Source organism: Camelus bactrianus, chromosome 10 (assembly GCF_048773025.1).
Source record: "Camelus bactrianus isolate YW-2024 breed Bactrian camel chromosome 10, ASM4877302v1, whole genome shotgun sequence".
NCBI classification, from domain to species: domain Eukaryota; kingdom Metazoa; phylum Chordata; class Mammalia; order Artiodactyla; family Camelidae; genus Camelus; species Camelus bactrianus.
The window spans coordinates 23,827,186-23,853,613 of record NC_133548.1 but is presented as its reverse complement, the minus strand read 5'-3'; the positions used below and the strand labels follow the sequence as shown (position 1 = coordinate 23,853,613).

At 47.8% G+C, this 26,428-nt stretch overlaps 1 protein-coding gene across 4 annotated transcripts in view; it reads right to left on the bottom strand.

Annotated features, from left to right (window-relative positions):
• ELF5 (E74 like ETS transcription factor 5) overlaps window positions 1-24,583 on the bottom strand; it is a 39,085-nt gene extending 14,502 nt beyond the window's left edge. The window contains exons 1-2 of one of the 4 annotated variants that reach the window (XM_010964691.3): window positions 24,178-24,583; window positions 9,249-9,373 (exon numbers count right to left, since the gene is read on the bottom strand). In XM_010964691.3, coding sequence (XP_010962993.2) covers window positions 9,249-9,373; window positions 24,178-24,233 — 181 coding nt within the window. In that variant the 5' untranslated portion in view covers window positions 24,234-24,583. Of the gene's footprint in view, window positions 1-9,248; window positions 9,374-13,786; window positions 14,038-15,939; window positions 16,093-24,177 lie in introns of those variants that run through there. The other 3 variants (XM_045523901.2, XM_045523900.2, XM_010964692.3) reach the window with 3 other exon arrangements.
• Between the last annotated feature and the right edge of the window lie 1,845 nt (window positions 24,584-26,428).

Genomic DNA, 26,428 nt, shown 5'->3' with positions numbered 1-26,428 from the left:
TCTCCCTTTAAAGGCTGCATTTGCTGCTACTGTCCCCAAAGGAGCTCGGACACTTCTAATCCCAGGCAGTTGATGGCTTCTCTGACCTGTCAGATGTCTGCTCCTTTAGCACCCGTCGCGTGTCAGCCAGGCTGCTACGTGCGTGCCCTTATCTAGTTCTTTAGATTAGCTCTAGTTCTTTAAATCCTCCCAGATAGGTAACAGCAGGAAGCTGAGGCTCCCCCTAAAACTCAGAGCCCTTCCAGAAATCTCACCTCCCATCATGGAGTAGATCGAGGCGCAGTCAAATTTTAACACTAGGTTTGTTACAGACTCAGGTCTTTGGACTCCTCGAGCGCCAAACGCAATGGAGGGAGAATGAGTAACAGGTGCCCTTTCCGGCTCCCCGAACTGGGGGGACGGGCAAGCTGGTCTCTTAAATGGGGTGAGGGTCGGGGCAGATTAGTGGGTTGGCCAGGAGGGGTGGCTTAGGTGGTCCGCCCATCCCCTTGGTGGTGCCCTGTGCAGGGATCATGTGCAGTACCTTGCTTTTTGCTCCCAGTACCTCAGAAGTGGCAGTGGGGTCTGGCTTTTTTGTATCTTATTGTTCCCAATTTCCCGCAACTGCGCACGCGTACACTTATTTTTAGTCCGTACTGTTTTGTCATTGGAGGAGACATTTGTGTAGGTGCGAGCGCTCCAGTAAAGGGTCCCAGGTCTCAGCCTGTCTCAGGTTTGTTTAAATTTAAGTTTTTAATCAGAATTCTGTATGTGTATGGGTCAAAGAGTGGCTGTCTGGCCGGAGGGTGGCAGCTAATGTGGCCTCGGCCTGCGGGGTGAGGAGAGGGCTCCCGCCGGCCCACGTCGGGGCGCCACGGTTTCATGGGGAAACCCGTGGCCCTTCCCTGTCTGGCCCTGACTTTCACCTGCAGGGTGGCGGCGCCAGTAAACCCAGGGGCCTTCCACTTTTCTGGGATTCTGAGGAGAGATGTTTATGAGTCTTGGGATTTTCCCGCCTTTGCTCCTGAGCTGAGCGCCCCCGGAGATGGCTACCGGGGTGCTGCCCTTGGAGGACGCGCTGTGCTTTTCACGGAAAGGGTTCCCGAGTCGCCGGAGCCTCCCGCCTCGTTATTTTCTTTGGCACTGGGAGTTGGCCATGTTGTTTCTGGAGACTGATGGGCCTAAAGGGTTCGGAGAGGTGTGTGTTTGTCTGTGGGGCTGGGGGGGCGCCGACTAGGGAGGTGTCGCTGGCGCAGCTGCCTTCCCCTGGGCTCCTTCCTCTCAAGCTCCCTCACAGAGCAGGCTTTGTGCGCGGCTCCCGGCTGGCCGTGGAGGGAGGCCAGGGCCAGAGCCCAGCATGGCGGGCTCCCGCCGGTAAAGTCCTGCCCACAGTCCCCCGAGCGGAGAGTCCCCCTGGCTGCTCTCAGCCACATGGAGGGCAGAGTGCCAACATCGCAGGTGCTTTTTGCTCGTCGTGTGTTTCCGCGGCCCTATCCTCCCAGGGGTGAGGAAGGCCTGCTTCCTCCTCCTCCTCCTCACCCCACCCCGCCCCGCAGCTTCCCTCAGCACTGCTTCCTGCTCTGGGTCTTTCCGCAGGCACTTCCGGTCACCTCGCTGAGGTCCCCACCTGCCTTCTCCTAACCCCTGCTCGTTCTCAAACGACAGCTCTCAGCCCCTCTCAGGGTGGCATACTTTCCCTGCACAGCCCCGCCTCCCAGGGGTCCCTCTCAGAAGGCCCTCCTCACGGCCTCCCTCCCGCCCCAGACCTTGAGCGCCCCCTGTGGGCGGGGCCAGCGAGGAGCCCCCTGTGGGTGCGCAGTGGGTGTACTGACCGCCGGCCAGGGGACCTGCGGCTGTTACCTCCACTTCACAGGGAGGGAACTGAGCTTCTGGGAGGTTACTGACTCTCCTCAGGCCACAGGCTGGTCAGTAAGGGAGTTAGGCCCCACGCCCACTCCTCCATCTTTGCATGTGGGAATTTGCTTCATATTTGCCTCCCTCTTCTTGGTTGACGAGGACCAAGTTGGACACATATTTGGAAGAATAAAAAGATTTGGCTAAAGACATATATATATATATTATTTGTATACATACTATATATTTACATATAAAATAAATAGTATTATATATTACATATATATGTATATATTATACATATATTACATATATACACATATGTGCGTGATGTGTATGTGTATATGTGTATAAAATCTAGGTTTGAAAGATCAGAAAAAGGATAGAGAGACTGATGATGACCATGTTTGCGATTCCAGTGAATGACTTGAAAGATTTTTTTGCTACTTAGTAGAGATGAACTCAGGGAAAATAAAAGACAGGGTGATATGCCCATAGAATATATCATCTTTAACAGGTTATATTGTCTGGAAATGTAAAGTGGTTTCCTCCATATGTCTCCTATTCAAAAAAGAATGTAAACTTTTTGGAGAAGCCGAGCTATGAGGCCCTTCTGCCTACGTTTACCAGTTGGGAGTGGATGACAGACACTCTGTGCCTGATAGACTTTAATCCGAATGTCCACAGGTCACAGTTACAAAGCAGGCTTGGCCAGCTCCTTTGAAGTGGGAAGTAGGTCAGGACACTTGTTTAAGGGATAGCTGCATTGGGAAGAAGAATTGAGGGGCTAAAGAGAGTTTTCTGGTGGGGGGGGAATATAGTGATGCTATAACCTGGGGTGCATTTAAATTCAGAGAAAGGGCTTAGGCTTTTAAGAGCTGGGCTGGTGCACTCAAATGCTCACAGGGTCAGCAGGTGATGTCCATGACGGAAGTGGCCCCTAATGGGGACAGTGGGATTGGCAAGTTCATGCTAAGTAGACAGTTGCAGCTCAGTTGACTGTTGCCATGTGGGAAGGTGGGCCCTGTGTTGTCAAGCTCAGATTGTTATGTGAAATCTCGTAATTTTTAAATGCCGACTTAATTTAATTTTTAAAAACCACTCTGAGGGCCAGTCAAAACTCCTACAGGCTGGCTCTCGTCTGGCAGTCACTTTGTGATGGAGAACTTCACATGCTTCTGGACACTTGTCTCCATCAAGACCATTGTTTACAGTGATCATGCTAAGACTTTGAATTTTTTAAAAATTGAAATGTATTTTCTATACATTGAAACTTATCACCGTAAAAAGCCATGCTGCTTTGCTGGGAGTTAAGGGGAAGGTACTAAATGGTTTCCCCTCCTTAGCTCCAGAAGTCTCCTTGAAAATCACTGTTCTAGAACTTAAAACCGGGGCTCCTGTTGTTTGGATTCCCCCTAAAAGTTGAAAGCATATGTGGCCTCACACTTAGTGGTCCTGCCTCCTTGGGACTAATTGGCAAAATGGGGATAATAGGACTTAACTCATCCTGCCGTTAAGAGGATTAAGTGAATCAAAATATGGAAAATTCTTAAAACAGGGGCAGGCATACAGTAAGTGCTCATTAAATACCACCCATTTATACTTGTTAATATTGGGGCTACCTGTACCACTAGTTTAATTCCATTTCCTCAGATACTTCTAATATGTTCTCTGTGTGTGTGTGTGTGTGTGTTTGTGTTTGTGTAGTTCAGCAGCAGCTTTGTTTCATTCCAGAGATTTGGATTTATTTTCTTTATGAAAAATAAGGAAATTATATTACAAACCAAGCTAATTTGTTCGTGAATTGCCAGCATGAGTTACATGGCCAATGCTGTTCAAAATATGGGGACACAAGTGAGTCTGTGTGACTTTGTAAAATGCCTGATGACCAGGACACACACCAGGCCCATGTTTCTGACATGGGGGGTGGAGAGCCTGGGGTTAAATTCCCAGAGTGGACAGAGGGGGCCAGGGGTAACTGAAGCCAAATGGTAATGCCTGTGCTTCTTCAGTAGAAATGCCAGAGAGTGGGTCCATGAATCCTCTACTTTGTTATATCCCCATTCTTTGTTACAGACATCTGATGTCGTCTCAATCTTATGCAAAGTGCTCTTAAAAAAAATTCTAGGCATATTCCTTTGCGATCTCTTCCAATATTTTGACTTTTTAAAAAATTACAATGAAATAGATGTGCAACAGAATACAAAAGTAACTTGAGCTTTGAGCTTTTTATTATGTTCCTAGGTCCTCTGGAGGAAAACTTGATGTTTCCGTTCTGCTGATCAGGGAGCATAGATGAAAAATTTTGTGATGCTCACTGTTTATGCTAGCTACAGGGATTCAGTCAGGCTCCTATTCCCATCCTCCATTCTAGGGTCTGTCAACTGACCTGGACTTTCTGGTGCGAATTTCAGGGTATTGTGGGAGTAATAACTGAGCCTGGGCTGTGAAGATGGACCTTCCTGATTTGCAGTCCTGGCTCTTCAGCCTCTTAGCTGTGCAATCCTAACACAGTTTCCTAACCTCTCTGCACCTCAGATTTCTTCATTTGTCAATCAAGAATAATAATAGTGCTTGCCTCTTAAGAAATTTACCATGAAACGGAAGAAAAATGATGCATGTAAAGAACTTAGTCCAGTTATCTGGGCAACAGTAAGCTTTTGACATCTCACTTTTAATTAGTTATTATTTTTGAACTGCATCTGTTCTTGGGGAAATGAGGCTGTCCCCACTGGGGCCTCAGTCTAGCTGAGGGACAAGCAGAACAAAGCAACCCAGGAGTCAGTGAGGGGGAGGCAGACAGTCTGGGTCAGGAGGCCTGAGTTAGACAGTCTGGACGATAATTAGCATCATTTATGAGCATTGGGAGTTAGGAAAGTTTTTTGCCTGGGGCAGCACTGACGAGGGCCGGTGAGCAGACTGGATAGCACAGGGCACTGTCAGTTGTGGCTTTGTCACTGAAACGGAGGACTTTATGAGGGGAAACCTGAAATGATAAATTGCTTCCAGGTTTCCTTCCAGAGCTGGTCTAGCCCCATCCAGTAGTCCTTCTTGGCTTTCCTCCCAAACCTGTGGAATGATTTAGACCACGAGATGGAAAAAAAAAAAAAAAAAAGTCCAGAGCAGTGTAAGAAACTGGATGGAGAAGAGGCGACAGACAAGGGCTGGCTGGGCATCAGCAGGGAGCTGTGGCCTTGGGCGTCTGGTTAGAAAGGGCAGAGAGCGCCAAGCCCTGAGCAGTCCCGGGGCCACAGCTGCCCAAAGGTTTGGTTGTGTGCGGGATAGGCTGGAGGTGGCTAATGGTGAGGTCTCTCCCTGGGGTTGTCCTAGGGTGTGACAACCGCCATGGGGCTCACCTTAGACTTTTCGATGACTTTGTGTTTGATTATCTGGTTTTGATTTAGAAATTCTTAGATGCTATCTCTTGTATCTGCTCTCAAACTTCTCTACCCGGTGCATGAATCTTGCTTAGGAAAAGCCCCCGTGGGACCTGGATGCCTCTTTCCCTGATCTGGATGTTAATCCCCAAGATCAGTGGGTTTGGCACCTTTTTAAAAATAAAGTTCTTTCTTCAGATAAAATCTCCCATTGCTAACGTATTTGTTGAACACTTCGTATGTGCCAGTTACCATGCTGCACTTCTTGAGTGTTCTCATACCATCCTCAACACGAGGCTATGAGGTCCTAGATCATGTAGCTTATTTTATAAAGTAAATGAAAAAAGTAAGGCACAGAAAGGTTAAATCCCTTCTTGAGGTCACACAGTAAGTGGCAGAGTGAGAAGGAAGTCATAGTGCTCCAGCTCCTGCAGCCAGGCCTGAATAACCACTATGCTACACTGTCTTCAGAATCAAAGTGAGGGTTGGGGTGGAGAGGCGGGCCTAAATCCTGTCCTTCTCAGCTGTCACTCCAGGTCCCTGAGGAACCCCCCAGGAACCCCTAGAGCTGCTTCAACCTAGAGACCTCTGCTGCAAAGTATAAACAAGATCCCGATGCCAAGGGGGTATGTGGTATGGCCACCATGGCGATCGGGGGTTGGGGGATGTGGCTATGTGGAGGGTCAGGATGGAGTTCCAGAAAGTGGAGGTGAGGTCAGGATACTCCGTCTGATACTTGTCAGATGCTTGGCTACCGGAGCTTGATTAGAGAAATAAAATGTCACATGCGTGTGAAATATATGAGCTACACCTGCACCCAACTTTGATAAGGTTTTCCAGGATTTGTAATTCTTTATTTTAGGAGAACTGAAGGGAGGGCCAGGGAGAGCTAATGAAATTCTAGAGCATTTTGCAATCTCTGACTGTCCACTCGCCAGCCTGCAGTGCAGCCACACAGAAGTCCTGCTTTAAAGAGCCGGCCAGATCTTTTGCACTTAACACATGGAGGGCACACTCAGCTGCCTGCTGCTAAAGCCATTGAAAAGGCAGTAAAAATGGCTGATTCTCTAACCAGGTTGCCTCCTACCCTCTCGTGCACATAATTTAGCTAGCAGCCCCATTGTTTCTTTATCCCTTTCTCTCCCTTTGGTCTCAAAGTGTCTAAGATGCCAGCACTTTTGAGTTGGAAGGGCTGAGATGGAGACCAATATTGCCTTTGTTCAATATGGAAAGTGAAGAGAGGACAGAGGAAGCTGTCTGCCCGCCAGCTGGGAGTCGGGAGGTGTCTTGGCTGCGGTGACCACCTACCAAGAGCCAGGTGCTTTGCTAAACACTTGATATGTGGAATCTCAGTCAATCCTCCCATTGTCAGGAGGTGGAAGCTGTTTCAGCCCAGCACAGTATATCTCAGGGATATTAGGAAAAACCTGCCCAAGGTCACAGGGCCAGTCAGCGCCAGCACCAGCCCTTGAACCCAGACACAAACAGGAAGCTGCCATTGGGACCACCCTGAATTCAGGCTGGAATTTCCCATGAGGTGGGCAAGGACCTCAGGAGAGATGGCCACTGAGCACTGAAAGTTTGCAGAGCAGTGTCTGGAGGTCAACCTGGCTGTCCCTTGATGCATCCCTCTCAGAGAAGTTTTTGTAGATACTGAGACCCACGTGTCACCTCTTGGGGTGAAAAAAAGAACCCATCGCAGGGCATTCCTCCTACCACTGGGACTCGGGGAGCGCGGGTTCTTAGTTGAGGCTAACCTTTCACACCCAAGTTTGACCTTTAGGAGCTCAGAGACACTTAGCTCCTTCTGGAATCCAGAGGGCCAGCTGGTGAGCCTGAAGCCTGCCTCCTCCCTCCGGGAGTGTTAGGGAGCTGAGCCACTCTCAGAGGATATTTTATTTTCACACTTTGGTAGGAATTTCTAGTCTCCCAATAGGTGGTGGGGGATGAAGGCTGTATCTGTGATGTTGCCTGATTCAGGAATCAGAAAAGCTTTTGGAAGGGATTCTAGCAGTGATCTGGTCCAACCCTTCATTATACTGATGGAAATGTGGAGGCCTCAGACAGGAGAAAGCTGGGACTGTGCTTTTTAAATGTACAGTTCAGTGGCATTAAGTACATTCACATTGCTGTGCAACCATCATCACCATCCGTCTCCAGAACTTTGTCTTCATCTCAACATGAAATCATCCTTTTTTTTACACACTTACATGTGCTTGTCATGTGCCTGCCTGTGTCCCAAACACTTCACACATATTAACTCATTTCACCCTCACAACTCTACAAGATAGGCATTACTGTTATGTCCACTCTACGGATGAGAAAACTGAGGCACTGAGAGGTTAAGATGGTGCAGTTATTAGATAGCAGAGCTGGATTTCACATTCAGGACACCTGGCTCAGAGTCTGACCTCTGACAACTACAGAAGCTCCTGAACACTGCCTGGGGTAGGCGGCTGAGGCCACCCCCTCCCATCCGCGCCGACGCCACCCAGCAGCAGAGGCAGGAAGGGGGCGCTCCCAGGATGGCAGGTCTGGGTTATGCAAGGTTGGAGAGAAGGGCCACGAGCTGGGCCCCACCATCGTGGGACATGTGGGGAGTGGACAGGGACCCCAAAGCCTTCATTTTCCTCCTTCAAATTTAGCCTCTTAACCAAATATTGAGAGGGGTTGGAGACTGAGTAAATTTCTCATTGTCTTCCTGGGAAACAAGGTGCTTCTTGAAGGTCTAAAGGAGAATTGTAATGTGTAGTTGGATGCAAGGGTCCACATGCAATTATCTGGACCCTTCAGGTTAAAGTGAGCCATGTTGTGTGTGCACGTGTGTCATGTGTGGGGGTGGGGAGGTTGTGGGACTGAATTACTTAATGTGCCTCAGGCCTGTCTGTGCTGCACTGGCCTTTGGCCTGGAGGCAGGGGCTCCTCGTGTGGACATTTCACAGCGTCCTTGGAGACTCAGCCTCTCCTGGAGGCTGCCAGCCTCCTGACCTGGAGTGTGGACCCCACCGGGCAGGGGTGCGCAGGGTCAAGGCTGAGCGGCCAGGACCCGCAGCTTGCTCAGCGCTTGCATCACCCTCCGTGGGTGCACCTGCCATGCACCTGCCGTGCTAGCAGTCAGCCAGGCTTGCTGTGACGTGCAGTCACCCAGGTACCTGGGGACAGAGGCCCTCAGAGGGTTTCTGGGGCAAAGCTCAGCTGGCCTCCCTTTGGTATGGGATTTGCACAAGGCCCTGTGCTACCTTTAGGTGGGGAAAACTGGGCTGGGAGAGGAAGAAGTGTGGGAGGGTGGCCTGGTGGACGTGAGGGGACTCCTGTTTACTGAGCACTTGCTTGCTGCCAGGCTATTTATTTCACAGTTTGGTTCCCTTAATCCTCACAGTGAATCTCATCATCCCTGCTTTAAGGACAAGGAAATAGAAGCTCAGAGAATATCAATCATATTAATATCAATAACCACCACATTACATCATTTATAAGATGACCATGTAGGATAGTTAAGTGCTCAAGTCAACTTGCATGAAACACAACTGACTGAGACCTTGGGCAGGTCATGCACCCTCTCTGTGCCTGTTTTTTATCTATAAAATGAGAATAATAATTACTTCTCATAAGATTTCTATAAGGATGAGATGGGTGCTTGGCATAGGGTCTGGGGCATAGCTAGTATTTAGCGAATGTTAGCTAAGCCATGATGATCAAGCAGTCACAGTGTACTAGGCTTTGGGATACGGGTTTCTTTCTACAACATTGTTTAAATATAAAAACTCCAAGAGATTGGCATTATCATCTCCCTTTTACCTGTTAGCAAACTAAGGCTCAGAGAGGTTAGTGGAGTCCCCCAAGGCCACAGAGCTGGGAAGAGGATGGGGCGAGGATTCCAGTGCTTTCCTCTCTGTAGAGGCACCCTTCCTCTGCCCTGAACACTGGTGAGAGCTGGCATTTTCAGGCCCCCAGCACTGCCTGGACGCCCACCTGAGGCCAGCACCACCTCCTGCCCCACCTGTCCGAGCTCAGATGGGCTTCTCCAGATGTACACACCTGTCTGATGCTCAAAGGCAGGATAATACTCTTCATTGCTGAACAGATCAGTCCACGACATCAGGGGGTCGCAGAAGGACGCGTTGGGCAGGAAGGTGCTGTGTGTCACTGAGTCCAACATCACCCTGTAATGGCAGGAGAGGCTGTGAGGAGGCGGATGATGGTTCCTGGAAGCCACACTGCAGGAGCCCCCAGCAGGGTGATGCCTGGTTTTTAATAATGATAGCAAACACTTATAAACCAGGCAGCCTCCCAGGAGCCAGGGACCCCTCTCAGTGCTTTCCCTGGTGACATTATTTAAATCCTTGACACATCTTGTGAGGTTTGTGTGTATAGCTCCATTTTAGAGATGAGAAAACTGAGGCAGAGGGGTTGAAGTCAGTTGCCCGGGTAACATGGCCGGTAAGTGGCAAAGCTGGGATTTCAGGATGAAGGTTTTTATTATGCAGTGGTGCCTCCTCCTTTACTTTTGCTATCCTCTCACACCTGACCCCTGAACGCTGGCTTATAGTGTCTAACAATATGCTTCTGAAAACAGGGCAAGATTGTTATACATGAATATACCCACAAACACTTATCCACATTCTGAAATCCGAAAGCTCTGAAACTGAAAGAGTGTGTGTGTGTTTGGTGCAAACTTATTTCCCAGCAAAAAGAGTCCTGAACTGATGTTACATAGGTTTTATATAATGTCATATATATGTGACATCTATGCTTCTATTTTGTATACAAACCAATACTATATGTTTATATAGTCATATATAAACTATAGACAGGCTGAATAGTTTATTTGTCCTACTTGATGAATATTCCTATGATACACTGCAGAAATATTACTGTATTTAAGCAGTCCTGGCAAGCAGGCAATTCCTTGAGAGGGGTATTTTGTGCTGTGCTCTGTATGCCTTGTGTAACCCTCCTAATCCTTGAAGAATTCTGAATTCTGCAGCACATCTCGCCCCAGGGTTCTGGATAGGAGCGTGAGGACCTGTGATAATTGTAACACACTTGCTTCACTGAGGGCTCTGGGCTGAGCAGTTGACGTTCATTATTCATGGTGTCCCCAGTGCAACCACTCTGAGATGGGCTCTGGTAGGGTTCTGTTTTGCAGATAAGGGATGGGCGCTCCGAGATTGCAGGTAACATGCCCCACACCACCCAGCTGGCAGGTGGTGGAGTTTGGGTGACAACTCAGGTTGTTCTATGTAAGAAGTCCTGATCCTACTCGCTGTGCTCTAGTCCCTGCACACACTGGTGATTGGGAAGCTTTGGGAGAAGGTCTCTGATCGAAGTTGGAAAGCGGATAGAAAAAAACGGGCCTGGGCCCCCCACTCGCAAGCATTCTTGCCCACGCCAGTCTCATCTTTCAAGTTTCTCTTTGCTGTTCCCTATTCCCACGGTTCAAGGAAAAAAAGGACAATTTGTTTAGTGAATTAGAAAAATATGTTCACTCAGCTTCTTTTATGATTATTGCAGTAAATTGATGAGATAGAGTTGATTCTACCCTCTTTTGCAAAGGGGGCACGGCAGCTTATGATTACACAGCTGGTAACTGTCAGAGCAAAGACTAGATTCCAGGTCTTGGGTTATTAAGCACATGGAATTTTAAGATGGTCAGGAGTTTATTCATCATCTAGTCCAGTGTTTCCCAAACTTTAGTCGTTTGCCTGCCTCCGTGATAATTTACTTAATACATTAAAAAAAATCACCTCTATTTCTGTTTAACACAACTACATGTATTTAAAAGGAAAACTTTATATTACCACTGCACGTGGAAAATCAGTATTCATTTAACATACATAAAAGTAAAGACATAAGCATTTAAGTAAAAATTAGTCATCCATGCACCACCTGGATCAGAGGTTAGCAAATTACAACCGACAGGCACAATCTAGCCCACCACCTATTCTGAATGGCCCACAGATAAAAATGATTTTACATTTTTAAATGGTTAAATATTAAATGGTTATATAAGTACATAATGTACTTGATTTTGCCTTTAGGCCTGCAAATCCTAAAACATTTACTCTCTGGTGCTTTAAGAAAAAGTCTGCCTACCCCAACTGGATTTATCTTGTGTGTTGTGAGTGGTGTGAGCACTGCATGTTGGTCCAGTCTTTTCCCTCTCCCCGTCATTTTACAGTTGAGAAAGTTAAGTCCTGGGGAATTTGTGGAACTTTGTCAAGGTCACACAGCCAATGGGTGGCAGCCTTACAGTGTAGAGAATTCTAAAATTTTCCAACTCTCGACCCATCTACTTCCCTTTCTAAAGACTCTCATGGTCTCACCTGCTCACAGACACATTCCAGGCGCAGTTACATATCAAATAGGACCTCAGTACTGAGAAGGGCGAGCATTGTTGATTCCAGAACCAAAGACCAATTCTTTGGGGGTCTTTGCAAATCTGTCACCATCATCACCATCAGATGTGCACAAGGACTGTTCTCCAGACATAGACAAATGACTGTGTTCAGATTCTCACACACAGGCACCCTCTCTGGGCCATCATCGGAGAGAGTTGCCAGACCCCACTAGGAGGCCTCCTTCCTGATGCCCAGAGAGGGTTAACGTGCCCAGCGGATTATCACGGTCATGGATCTCCGCCTGGGAGCCGTATCAAACAGAGGTCAAGGCTGCCTGGGTTTGGACTCTGATTTTCCCACGGATTGGTTGGTTTTATATCCTAAGCAAGCGGCTGGATGACGAGGGATGGGGGTAGCGGATTACGAGAGAGGGGAGGGCCCCTGGAGCCCAGAGCCCATTCCGCTTTCTGGACTCGACCTCAGATAAGTTCCCCCACGTGAGGGCTAAAGGTAAAAATGCCCCCTGCCTCTTGGAGCTGGAGGCTTCAGAAACTGAGGAAGAGGAGGCAGACCTCTGACACGGCTTTCATGGGTGGGTTTGGAGAAAGCAGAGGTGGCCTCTGCATAGAAGGAAACTTGAAAACAGTCCCCAGGTCTTCCGTGTTAATTAGAAATCCTCCAGATACAAAACGCCACAGCAGGAGTGCGCACCTCCTCATCTCCGCCTGACAGATGGCTCTGAGAAGTCACTCAGTAAATTGAATTTGATCATATAAAAATTAGGAAAGTTTTTGCGCAATCCGATATTTGCCTCCTTTTAAAGATTTCTTTTTTCCTCTTCGCACCAGCCCACTCGCTTGCTCTGTCATCTCTCTCGTGCCCTACACAGTGCCCTATGTCTCTTATCCCCTTTGGTAGTTCCTTCTGTGGCAAATTATATCCATTAGGCTTTCTTAAAGGGCTCTCTCAGGTGTACAATGTGCTATTTTTCTTCTGTAATTAATTTTTTGCTTTGTGGAAAAATGTGTTTTATAAAAGGCTGCAGCTTTTTTTCCCTCCCTTGCTATTGCAGTAGGAGGAGGGAATTATTAACTCTGGACTCTCCACAAAAGACCTTGGCCACTAAGCCAGCACGCTCTAGCTGTGAAAGTTCAGGAATAATGGCTGCTTTTTATTCAGCTGCCCAGCTTCTTAGGCCCTCTATGGGCCTGGTGATAATTGAACATTTTAGCTATTAAGGTTTCTTTAATGTAGGTGGGACAGGGTGGTGGGAAAGAACAGCTGTTTGCGGCCCCATTTCTTAGTGGGGACGTTGAGGCCCAATGATATGTAGGCCGAGGCCTGAAGTTAGAACATGCATTCCCAACAGGGGAGACATTGACCCCAGATGGAAAAAACTGACTCTTGAGGGTCAAAAAAAATCTTAGACATTATTATTCTTTGTGATCCTCCGAAGGGCCACAGTACATAAATGTTAAACGGTAAATCTGGGATAGTAACATTTTGTGGAAGAGGGTCAATTAAGAAACAATGATCTAAAAAGACTCCTTAGTAGGGGTGATAATAACAAAAAAGTTTGAGAAGCACTGGGTTAGACCTAGAAGGACAAGAAGAGGATGCCCAGGGAGGGTCCTAGGCCTGCTGTTCTAACCACACATTTTTGTGTTTTGAGAGGCTGGCTGGTTTGTCATCATGGAAAGAGCACTGGGCTGGGAGTCATGATTCTGCCTCTTGCTCCTCTCCAAGCCTCAATTCTTCATCTGCTAAATGAACACACCGATGAGGTCGACTCCAAAATGTGCCCTAGCTGCATGATTTTCTGTAGGAACCCACCCGATTTGGCTGACACATCCACACACGTGCACAATGCATACACATACACATGTACACATGCAGGCACGTAAGCTCACCCAATTGGAGTAAAATTCAACCACTATGGAGATGAAGCTTTTAGCTCTAAAAATTCCCCCAGTTTTCTCTTCTCCCTTTCCTCCTATGCCCCCGCTCAGCTGTGGACTCTGGACATTCTTTGCCTGGGCTAGCCAGGCCCCTTAATAACTCTAGAGCCTCACTCACTGCCCGTCCATAGACCCACGGCAACTGGAATCACTTTCCCTAAAGTGTAGAGAACATTTCAGCTGCCTAGTAAGTAGGAAAGGATCAAGCACGTTCCGTACAAGGGGGAGGAATCGAGTGGGCTCTCTTCCATGCACGAGAAAGGCTGGCTGCAGGTACCTTTGAAGATGGCATGGACACTCAAGTCCCCGATGTCTCCAGTGGCTTCCTAACCCTTCTGAGAGCTGGCTCACTCACCAAGGGTGCACAGGGAGGGTCCGCACAGTCAGAGATACAGGCCTGCGGGCTTCTTGCCCTCACACGAGTCAGAGGCAGCAGTCACAGGTGTGGTGCTCATGGCATCTCTGCTCAGCCTTCCAGAGAGAGCAGAAGGAGCAAACCACCCAGCCTTGGCCAGTTTGCCAGAGGAGGAAAATTCCTTCCTGACCCTGGCAGAGATCATCAACTTCACTCTGGGCATGTGACCAAAAATTCACCCAATTAAGCATCTACACATTGGCTGTTTATGCACCAAAACATCACTGGGCAGAACAAGGCCATGAGGGTGTAAACCATGGTAAAGGGGACCAAGGAGGGCCTTCCCTGATCCCATCATCTGGGCAGTCTCACTGGGAAGAATAATGCTTTTCCTTCTCTAAAGCCTCCGTGGTATCCCAGTTGTCCACCAGGTCCCAAGCCCTGCGATGCGGCAGGGTCAACTTCCCACCCTTCAGACCTCCCTAAGAAGGGACGCGTGGAGGAAAACCGAATGGACGATTTCAACACTTGCTGTTAAAAGATTGTGGGCTGAGTGTTTGAGTGTTTGTTCTTCTGGGAGAAACCAGAGCAGCTGTGAGAACTGACTTGCTGATGTCTTGCCAAGTGATTCCTCGTCTTTCTTTGGCTTGAGTAGGGAGTTTGTGAGTTTGTTCGCTTTTAGTTGTTTTGCTGAAGGTGCAGCAAAGACTCATGGGAGGAACCCCCTATAGTGTTCTCTGGGCTCCAAGACAAAGCTCATCAGTTTTGGATTAAATCTATCGGAGTTTAGATCCTACCTCTGCCATGCCCAAGGCAAGGGGGGCAGGACACACGTCTCACTTCTCAGTCTGTCGAAACTTTATTTTTTATCCTTTATTTTTGCTTCATATGAGATGTGGTATGTAAAAATCCATGACCCTCTCTAAGCTCCTCTCTAAAATGGGGATTTTAACATGCAATCCTCAGGATGTCCCAAGGAGTTAATAAAATTAGGTAATATATGTAGATAAGTGGGCATAATACATATGTCCATTCCTGTCCCAGAGGGTGGGGGGGAAATCAATTGTAATCAGTACTTCTAAAAGATTGCTACTCAGGTGACTTCTGAGAAAGAAAAAACCACCCTGTGAAAACTCCTGCCGAGAACACACTGAATCATGAAGAACATTATCACAGAGAACATGGGCACAAAAAATTAAGCTTTCACTCCGAGCTGCAAACAACCCATTTCCCTGGCTCTTTAAGCTAGACTAAAACATGAAACTGTCCCCCGATATCACTTTACCTTTCTAGGCCTCAGTCTCCTCATCTGTAAAACGGAGAGGTTTCTCCTACTGATCTCTGACAACCTTTCCAGTTTGTAAAATTCGTAGCACATCTAAACAGGGGTCCCCAGCGTCAGTTGAAGGGAGCATGTGCCACCGGCGGCTGCCAGCAGGGGGCGAACGCACAAGAGCCCCACACACTGCAGTCTGAGAACAAATACAGTGGAAAAACCCTAACCATTGCTTTTCTGGAAGCATTCTATACTGAGCTGGTGTGCGAAGGCAGAATGGGTTTCCTTTAAGCCATTATATACAGACAAACTCTTGAAAAATGCCCCAAACTGTATCAAGGCAGCTATCTTTGTTTCAAGAGGGGGCCAGGAGCAGGCCAATGAGAAAAGGAGGAATTTAGCAGGAGGAGGTGGGCTTTGTTTGAAGCTGGATATCTTTCGCTGTAAAATCCAGCTTCCCTTCCTAAGGTTAGCTTTAGAGAATGGAGTGTCTGTGCGCATTCCCTCTTAGTTCCCCTTGGTTTAATTAAGCGATCCGAAGGGAGCGGGGGGTGGGGCGGGGGGCTGCCGAGGAGGGGGTGGGTGGCTATACAGCCTGAGGAGGCAAAAATGTCTTTCTCAGGCCAGCAGTTCAACCCAGTCAAACAGCTCCCAGGAGGCACTGTGACTGATGGAAGTGGCAGCAGGCCGGCGGCAGTCAGGAGCTGGAGGCGGACCTAAAGACCCAGGCCCCAGCCGGAGTCTCTAACCCCCGACACCCCTTACAGTTCATCCAAAAGAGCAAAGAAAAGGTGCTTACGTGAGGGCAGCGGTGCAGGGTCCAAGAGGAGGCTTTCAAGGCAAGAGAAGGCGGGCGCTCTCAGCACCAGCGTACAGTGGAAATAAAGGCACCTGTAGCCTTGTGATATAAGTAACACCTACAGACAGGTCCGTTTGGTTTTTCAGGTTTATGCACAGCCCCTTTGATGACGGTGACATACAGTGTGACACGGCTCTTTGGAGGGGGGAATGGTTCTCACACGCAGAAAGTTTACCTTTATCCTGCTTTTGTGCCCGGCTGCCCCCTCCCCCCAACCCCAGGGGACTCAGTAAACAAGCTGAGAATTCTTGCCTCTGGGAGCTTTGCGGGATCCTGCATTTGCTGGGAACTCTCTTTGGGGCAAGCTGGAGGGGAAACTCTGGAATCCAGCCGCGGTGCCCGTCTCTGCAGCCCCCTCCTGGGCTGGCGGAGTCCTGCGATTTTGTATATTTCATCGGCATCCTCCTTCCCCCCCACCAACCTCGCGTGGTAAGGTGAAGGGGCAGAATGGGACAGTGGTTAAGAACACAGACCGCGCAACCAGACGGCTTCGGATTCAAATTCTAGGTCCATCATTTTCTAGTCGTGTCACCTTGAATCACTTAACTAGGTAGTTAATAACTAGTTCTAACGCAAATAAGCGGATCTATCCACTGGGTGCTGTGAGGGTTGCATGAGGTCCTCCAAGTGAAGCACCAAATAAGCCCTATGTTTCGTTCTGATCATAGCATTTTCTTCGAGAGAGCACTTTAATCAGAAACCCCTTCTCCACCATTTCCTACCCCCTCATGCCTTCCGACTAGATGAAGGGAGCAGCTAGTTTGTAGAACCAATGTTAGGCCCTGTTTCTGCTTTTTCACTCAGAGCATAACAGGCCATCGGACTCGTTAACTTACTCAACTTCTAACCTTTTTGGATGTAATGAGCTACATGGTGGCTTTCTCCCTTCTCCTCCCCCTTATAGACGAAGAAAGGAAGAGGTTTAGCAGCTCAGTCAGGTGCCCACAGCTACTGGGCCAGGATCTGACTTGGATACCAGCTCTCAGGTGTCTTGCTGAGAACTGCCTGTTTCCCTGTAAGAGCAGAAACTCAGCCTAACTTAGGCTGAAATATAGAGTGTCCTCAGTCACCTATGGGACAGCTTTGAGAACCCTCTGCCTTGTTGCACTGTGCTTCCAGCTCTCCTGATCAGCCAAGACCTTGTGTCCAGATTGCAGCTCTGAATGTTAGAGTGAAAGCAGGGACCCTCACCACCACCCGAAGAGGCAGCGCAGCCTGAAAACAAATGTGAGTTTAAAAAATATTTTTAGGTAAATTCATAGGTGATGCCATTAGCAGGACAGATTTGCAGGGTGATGGTGAAATGTATGAACTTAGGATTAGGGTCCCTGTCTCTATGATCCTGAAACTATTTTTTAGAAAAGAGTCTGTTGGAGTAAGATTACATTTTCTATGCTCTACTGACTTAGAAATTTAAGAATAAAAAGTTTTCTGTCAGGGGGTGTGTATGAAAACTCCCGGCACCTGCCACCTGGAAGACATGAGATGAGGCATCAATTTTTCAGGGCCTTAGTTTCCTCATCTGGAAATATTACTGTGATTCCTGGTGCATAGTAAGTTCTCATTGAATGTGGCTGTTGTGATCTATGGAGAGAAACATAAATGTTGATTGAGATCACTGACCTTTGAGCATTACCATACTAAGTAGGATAATATTGCCCTTCTGCAATGAATAATCATAATCGCTACCATTTATCTGACATTTAATAGGTGCCAGGAACTGTCTAGGCATGCTACACGTATTAAATCACTTAATCTTTACATCATTCCTCCAAGGTAGATACCATTATTATTATCTAAATTTTACTAATGAGGAAACAGGCATAGAGAGTTCAAGTAACTTGCCCAATATCACACAGCTGGTAAAACACGAAGCAGGATTTGAGCCTAGGCAGATGGGACCAGAGTCCACAGCTTCACCATTATGCTATCATTTGGTACTTCTGGAGCCAGAATCTAAGTTGATATCAATTTTCTTAGGCCTCCCAGGTTGCTGCTAGGATCCTTAAAAGCAAGGACAAGGGTTATAAATCTGTTGTTCCCTGAAACACCCAACATGGACTTAATGCACAAATCAGTGCTCCAGCAAATCTTGTTGGTAGATTGTGTATTTGCTTTATTTCCTCTTCGAGTATCTTTCCCCAGTCTCCTATATCCAGCTCATCCTGTAGCTGTTCATGCTGTCCCTTCTGCTGGCCAGGGGCCCCAGTTCAGCAGATAGTACCAGTGAAGTGGCTCCCCTGATAATCCCTCCTTGGCTATGAGCCTCATGGAAGAATTGAATTTTGTGTGATTTCCAGCACTGATGGCGTCATGATTGCCTTCAGTGGCAAAGTCCATGGCTGGCAGAACCATAATGAAAATGAGGATAAGAATACTGATTTTGTCATTTTACGGTTGAATTATGACAATGTTTATGAAACAGCAGACACAATTGCAGGACTGTATGTTCAGTCTCCTTTCTTCCTGTAAAGATACTGGAAGCCAACTTAATCAATGTTTCTATGTTTTAGGTTTACCCAAATAACTCCGAAGCCATAATGGCTTTTCAAAGGCACAGATCTGAGAGGTCCAGCTAAGGGAAGCCTTCTCAAAGGAAGAATTCTTGAAGGCAGAATTTCCTTTAGTTGTTTTCCTACCAAACATCAGTCCCCTGGCAAGCACGAGGGCTTGCTTCCTGAGAGAGTTGCTAGGGGTGACAATTTGAAGAATGGATGTCATTGACCCCGGTGGCCAGTCCACAGTGTTGGTTGGAGGATGTTGTGGTACTGATGGTGCTGCCATGAACTGGTACTGAATGGACGAATCCCTCCAGCCATGACTCATTCGCTTGGTTAATTCAGGAACCTCATTAATGAAAGTTAGGCTATCAGTAGATAATCCATCAGTCAATCATTAAAGGCTTAATCTTCCTACAGGTGAGCTGATGCCAGACTTGCTGGTGAACTTAACTGGTGAACTGAACCTCAGTTTCCTCGCCTGCCAGTGGGAATGATCACAGATGTAGTGTGATAATGGGTGTGACGACACCGACATCCGTGTCTCTACACCGAACTCACTTCTGCCAGTTGTCATCCAAAGGCATGTCTTCAGTGAAGGGACTGGGGGCGGACGTGGGTGTGAGGATGGAGGGTGAAGAGGGAGGAGGGTTCCTGGGGAAATTTATAATTGTATTTGCATAGCTCTACCCTCATCAATCAGCCAAATCTGATTTCTAAGACGTTGTTGATTATAATATACATCATTGATTTAGGTAATCATCGTGGGGAGAAAACATTACGTTAAATGTGCAGTTAGATTATAGAGCTTATCCTGATTTCAGAAATGTTAAAATGTGAATGTAGTAAACATAGTAATTAAAAAATATATATATATAATAGCCCAGTATTTTCAGGAGTATTAAAAAAAAAAGTGAGACCTAGTTGTCTTAAAGACCTGAAGCCTTCAGGTAATAGATGCTCTAACAGAGATTTGGGGAGGAAATATTCAGAGGTCCAAGACAAATTTTGGGTTAGTGGCTGTAGGACCTACAGGGAGGGGGAGGTCAGGAAGGGTTGGAACAAGTCAGAGAAAGCTTCCTGTGGGATGTGGCATTTGAGCTGGGCCAGAAAAAATTAGAATGACCTGGTAAAAACGGTTCCTTAATATGTGCCAAGCACAACAACTGTAGAAGTTGGGGCTGTTAATTATCCCCATTTTTCAGAAGGGGGAACTGAGGTCAAAGAGCTTCAGTAATTTGCCCAAGGTTCTACAGCTAACCAGTAGCAGAGCCAGGGTGCCCCCTAGGATTGCCTGATTCAAAACTCAGGCCACTGCCCACGATGCTTTACGATGTATGGAATGACCAGAAGGAGAGGCTGTTTCCAACAAGAGGAAACCTGCAGGTGTGTGGGGGACAGAATGAGTGGGTAGCCCCAGAGCTCATGGAAGGTTGACTTGAGTCTTCCCTTGTGTCACCACGTGGCAGCCCTGGACGTTTGAATCGTGGTGCCTGGGGGATCAGCCCCTGTGAACTGGGTGGGGCGGCTCTCTGGCTGGTTGATGAGGACTTTGAGTTTGAGGAGTCCTCAGATCTTGTCTGTTCTTCAGGGGCATATTTGCACAGGGAAGCAATGATACTTTGTCAAAAACTTTGATTTTCCTCTTACTCTTCGCCTGTGTATCTTTCCAGGGTCCGCTGTTATTTTTTACAGAGATTGTTGCTGTGTTTTCTTCTCCCACTCATTTTGAACTAGTACTGTTATCTTTAGTTGTTTCCTTGCAATCTTCTGCTGCCTCCTACAGCTTAATTTGCCATGAAAAATGCAAAGGTCTGAATTACACACGGAAATTTCCTGACTTTGGTATTGTTGGGAAACTCATTCAGAGAAATAGTCTTGGTAGTAAGCACAGAATGGTGTAAGGACTGAGGCATTGTGCTTTTCACAAAATTTCAGTCTATCACTATTATGAACTTGTCTGATTTATTGCTTCATTCTAGAGTTTGTCATCACAACCTAACTGAAATCCAGTGATTCCTGGCACTTATTAGTACTTATAAGTCTGAGGGGAGAGCCTTCAAATTTGGGAAGCTGCCCAACCTCACCAAGAGGTTCGCATCAACACTGACTTGTCTGTGCCTTGAATTTGCAAACCCGCGGAGGTTCCCATAAGGAACGTGTCACTCCCCAGGGTGTTTGTCCAGGGCCTGCATTTGGGGAAGTTATCGCTGAGCTGTTGGAGTCAAAGTGAAGACAGGTGTCTCCTTTAGTCCTGGCTGTCACGCTCCCTCATCTCTTCATGAAGTGATATTTTAATTCCTCTCAACGTGCCAAGGCAGATAGGTGGGATTTAGGTTCCTTCTGAGTTGACAGCTATCCCTTTGGTTCCAAAGAACCAGTGAGATGTGGGACATTAGCAAGTGATACAAGAACTAAACAGGCAACTGTGGTATTGCGATGAGCAAAAGCCAGATGAGAAGGTATCTAAGAAAAAAACAAGTGCGAGAAGGAGCTCTAGCTTTTGAGTCTGATTGATGTGGGCTCAAAGCTCGGTGCTGTCACTTGGTAGCTAGTGATACTTATCTCTCTGAGCCAGTTTCCTCATCTAAAAGCCTGGATAAACACATTGTTACTTCAGAGTTTTGATGTGGATTGAAGGAGAGGTTGTAAAATAAGTACTTACTTAGCCCAAAGCCTGACATTTACTAAACACTCAGTAAACGAGGGCTGCACTGCCTCCTGCTGCTACATCATCACCACCACTAACCTTACCCAATCCTCGGTTTCCTAATCAGCACAATTAGAATAATATTAGCTACTTACTAGATTAATTAAAGTAATACAGATGTGTGCATCTGGTACCTAGTAGATATTCATCTGTCCCTTTGTTCATTTTCAGTCTCTTATCTGGCATCTATCAAAAGTATATCAACCTTGGGAGTTAGGAGAAGGCCTCCATATTTGGCCAACAGCCCTTAATTATGTTAAATGGAGCAATACTTTTATATAATATTCATTCCCTCATCCAGACTTTTTTCCCCTGAGGTCCAACATGCCCTTTTGGGAACAAAGAAGCTTCAGGAATCCCAACAGCTCACTTTACAGAGTGGCCAGCCAGATTTGCCATATGGCCATAGAGATCCCAGCTGGCACAGTTTACATCTGTCTGCAAAGCTCCGTGCATGGGCTTTGCCAAGTTCACCCTTCTGCAGTATCTAGGGGAGAATGGAATGGATGCCACCTGCCTCTATGGGACAGAAACGGGCTCTTGGTCTTTTTGATTTGGGGGTTGTAGCCACCCCTGGCTGCAGCTGTCACTTCAGGCAGAGGTCAGGTGGCACCTCTGCAGTAAAGCAGATGACAGATTTTGCACAAGGCCTCCTGAGGGAGGAAAGAATCAACTGGGGTTAAGCGTTCCAGCCAAAGCAAGCGGTGAGTTGCATAATCGCCAGCAGACACGGCTGTGCTGAGAGAGGCCAGTTCAAGTAGCTAGCGCTGCGAGCCGACTGGGGGGAAGGGCAGAGGTGGCCTGGCTGGCTCCATGCCTCTTCCACAGTCCCTAGGCAGTGGCTCAGCCTTCAGCAGAGGGAGAACCTAGCCGTGCAGTGTTACCTGACACCCACCTGACCCCTGATGTTTAAACAAGTTTAAATCGCAATCGCAGACTTTACAGAGGATCCCGTTAATGTCTGGGCCCCGAGGAGCTTTATCCTGCCCAGAGGTGAGTGGAGTTGACTTCTGGTCAGGCCAGTGTTCAGAAGGAGTGCTACCCTTCCAGGATCCTTTGCAACTGACAAACTAGTTTAAAGTGATGGATGTTTAAGACAAGCCAGAATATATCTGGAGATAAGATTTGAAAATTTGGTGGACAGTTAGTGACTAAAGAGGACACCTGCAGGTGGAATCTGCAATTGGGAGCTCCATAGATCCCAGCTAAATAGAAATATGGAAAAGCCTATTTTTTTGGGGAAAAGAGTTATGACAAATCCAAGTTATGACAAAGAGTAGGGAGAAAAGGCAGAATTCTACCCCATGTACTCCCACTCCTCATGCTCAGAGCCTGCATAACACCCAGACACAGCTCCCAGCCACACTTCCTCCTGTATCTGGCCTGCTCTCCTCCCCAGAGACCCACCACACACAGCCCAGATCCCGCCACGCCATGCTCAGCCATCAGATAAACACAGCCCTCTTAGGAAGCTGATTAATAAAACTATTTTATCTATAATTACACTTGACTGATAATAATGTCCTCAGAGCCTGCATGGTTAGATTGGCTCAGATTGTAACATCCAGATTAGGGTTGAACTTGCTTTGAACTGTGGACACACTGTTGGTCTCTCCAGCTCAGAGATTACAAATGGCTTTAGCTGGATTCGCCCCATGGAACTACGAGGGTAAGTAGAATTCCAGCTCTCCTTGGTTCTCTTTTCTCTCTGACACTGTACAGATGATATCTCTGAAAACACATGGCCAAAAGTCGGAGGAAGGCCGAGTCAGATTCCCTCCTCTAACCCACCACTGCGTACTCTGGTGGCTCTACTCTCAAACCAATGTCAGTCCCAGATTCCATGGGGGAAGTGGCTGTACCTGCTCTCTTGAAGACTGACACTTGAAAATAAACAGTTTAATTCCTGGATTGTGGGCTCCTGGGGATGGACTCCAGTGAGCCATAATTAACTCTTTAAAGTCTTCATGGTGTCCTGCAAATGTCTGATTCTTTGTGATGTAACGCTGAGTGGAGGCAGCGAGGAGGCCTTTTAGGCTAATTACACGTTGGAATGAGGTTAACGACGTGCCTAAGATTTTTTGCATGGTTCCTGTGACATTGACGAGTCACTTGGTAACATGCTAGGGCTAAAGACAGTGATGACTTTTAAAGAAGGTGGGGGCTAGAAGCTAAGCTAGACAGGCCTCTGACGTCATTCCCCAATCTAGCCCCCCAGTTTCTAGGAATTAAGAGATCTTGATTTTAAACTGGCATTTAGTGCCAGGGGCCTGGAGATGTGGACAGCCGTCTGCTAAGAGTCTCAGCTCTCTCTTAACACATTTTACAGTGGCTGAATTTAGCCAAGGATGAAAGCAAGAGCCCACTAGGTAAGGGTGGCTTTGGGGCTGGACAGAAGGCATGATGGTGCAAATAAGCAAGGTGTGCATCAGCCCTGTCAGCTGGTCACAGGAGAAAGCCCAGCACACAGGAGTGCGTGCTGGCACCGGCCACCTGGAAGAGCTTAATGTTACTGCGATCCCACTCTGCAGATGAGCATGCTAGCATTTCAGAATTACACAGGGAGATCCAATAGCTACCCCTTTCCCATCCTTCTGCTCAAGGCCAGGCATTACTTCAATCACCTGCAGACTTGTTCCAAGGGACTCCAGATTTGATTCAAGGTTGCCATGTGCTGCTCTGCGGGCTCCCCAACATTCCACATGTGGATGAAACTGGGTAAAAATCTCACAGACTAGCAAGGGAAAAAGTCACCACAGAAAGGCCATCATGCTTCATAAGCTTGTCCTACCCCTTGGGAGCGGCGATGGAGGCTGGTTTTGCAAGCTAAGCGAATGTATAGGAACCTCCGGGTTTCCTTGGCACTCGAAAGGAGGCACCCCCTTTTCCTCCCTGGTGGAAGGATTGGAGCAGGGCTAGCTCTGCCCATTGGACGTCCTCTCCCTGCCCACTCAGACACACAGCACCCACCTTGGCTCGCTCGTCCCACCAGGCTGGGCTGGGCTTCGGTCCTCGGACGTAGTCATCACCTGGCTTGGAGAAGGCCCCGGTTGGGCGGGCCCCTCCTCAGGGAGAAGGACACCGCATGGCCACCTCCAGGCTGGTGACAACCCCTCTGGGTGTCCCAGCCCCGAGCAGCCTCCCAGGCGCAGCAGGGCCCCAGGATGGCAGCCGGCAGGTGGGTCTCCCACCTCCACAATGTCCAGGCGGCAGCAGAAGGTTAGGCAAGTCTCTCGTTTTGACAGATGCTGCCAGAGAGAGAGAGACACCTGCCTGCTGGCCCGGCTTTGCTGAGGTCTGTGTGAGCTGCAGGGGCTTCTGATGGCCCGTAGCCTCTGGGGAGGTGAGGTGCAGTGTCTGGAGGAGCCGCGGAGAAATGTGTCAGGTCAAGCTTGTCAGCACCTTAGCACCCTGCCAAATAGTAATTACCAGTGCCTTGTGCCACCCAGCAGAGGGAGGGCAATATTTTTATGCCCATTTTATAGAAGGGTAAGTAGAGGCCCAGGGAGATCAGACTTAAGCTAGTCAGTCAGAGGCTAAACTTGGCCCCGAGGAGGTTTGACTCAGAGGTTGCTACTGCACTTTGGGTGAAGCCAGTCCTGTGGGGTGGCCACGGGCAGGTCTGCCCCATGGCAGCTGTGGGCCCCAACAGCTGTGGAGCCTCTGTCCTCCTTGGGGCTCCCTTATCTCTGCCTCCCCCACCTCAGCCCTAATCTGACTCTGCTTTCTATTTCTGGCCCATTTGGCATTTGACTACAGCACAGTACCCCTCCACCCCCAGTGGGGAACACTAGTCTCCTGAATTACTGTGTGAAAAAAATGTCTGGACAGCTAATTTAGGACAGGCTGCCCTCTGTAGTCCCTGCTAGGGATTCACAGAGCATGTTAACCTACTAAAATCCCCGAGAAGTCTTCTAGTAAAGAAAGCTGTTTAATTTTGCTTAACCCAGCATTTCCCAATCTGTTTTGAGCAACTTTTTCTAGGAACACCAATTAACATACCACCAAGCTAGAGTTCCACCAGACAGGTTGGGAAATCCTGACGGTGAAGGTCAACTCCCCAAGAGAAGTTGCCTGTTTCGGTGGCGTGTTCCCTGCACCACCCACTCTGGCGGGCTGAGCGAATTGGGCAGAATTGAGTGGTGCCATCATTTTCTTAGTTCCTCAGGCATGAAAGCCTGAAGTCAGCTTTAACACTCATTCCTCAAAGTCCTCACCCAAAGCCGGCCACCAGGTCATATGACCCCCCCACCCCCTCCCCCACCGTGATGTTTCTCTCCTATCTACCCCTCTTTCCTTAGTCAGTGTCAGATGATCCACCACCTCCACAGAGAGGCCTTTCCTGACCACTTTTTCTAAAATAGCACCTCCTGTCAGGTGGCCATGTTGCTCAACCCCAGGGGGCGCCCCTTCCATAGACCACACCACCAGTGGTGCCTGCTGGAGTATGCAGTATGGCTGCCCCTCACTCAGTTCCCTTCCTTCAGGTTGGTTTTCTTCACAGCACATTCCACTACTTAACGTTGTATGTACTTACATATTTATTTGCTTATTATTTCCAGGACATCAACTAGTGGTTGTGCCAGTTGCTCACTGCACAAGAGGGCTGGGCCAGGCATTACCTTGTGTCCTTTTAAAAAAATCATTCCTGAATCCATACCTAGCTTGCAAATCCCTGCGTGCAGTAAGGAAGAGGTGTCAAGACATCCAGCCTGAGCTCTGTCTTCTAAGCTGAGTGTCCTGGAAGGGCCAACATCTTCCCATAAAGATGCCTTTATTTGATTTGCACTAAGGGGTTAGCTGCTTGACCAAGTGTGCTCCTATGGGCTATGTCTACTCAGCTGGGGACCCTGTGTCTAGTAACCCAAAGGTGCCCTGTGGGCTAGCCTCATGATCTCTTCTCATTCCATGAATTGGGTGACCATTTAATTTACTATCTAAACCAGGACAATTTTGAGAGTAAATATGGCACTATTTAATAACTGTGTGAGGACAACAGACAAAAATTAGGACTGTCCAGGACAAACCAGGACATTATGGTCGCCCTGTCCATGTGGGGTACACTTTGTTGTGTTTATTGCTTTATCCCCATTGTCTAGAGTAACGTCTGGCGCATCATATGTGTGGCATGTAATTGAGGGAATGACTCCTGCTATAATCCCCAAACTAGGTTCCGAGTTTTAAGTCTCCCTCCTCTTCTAATCCATCCTTCTAATTTTAG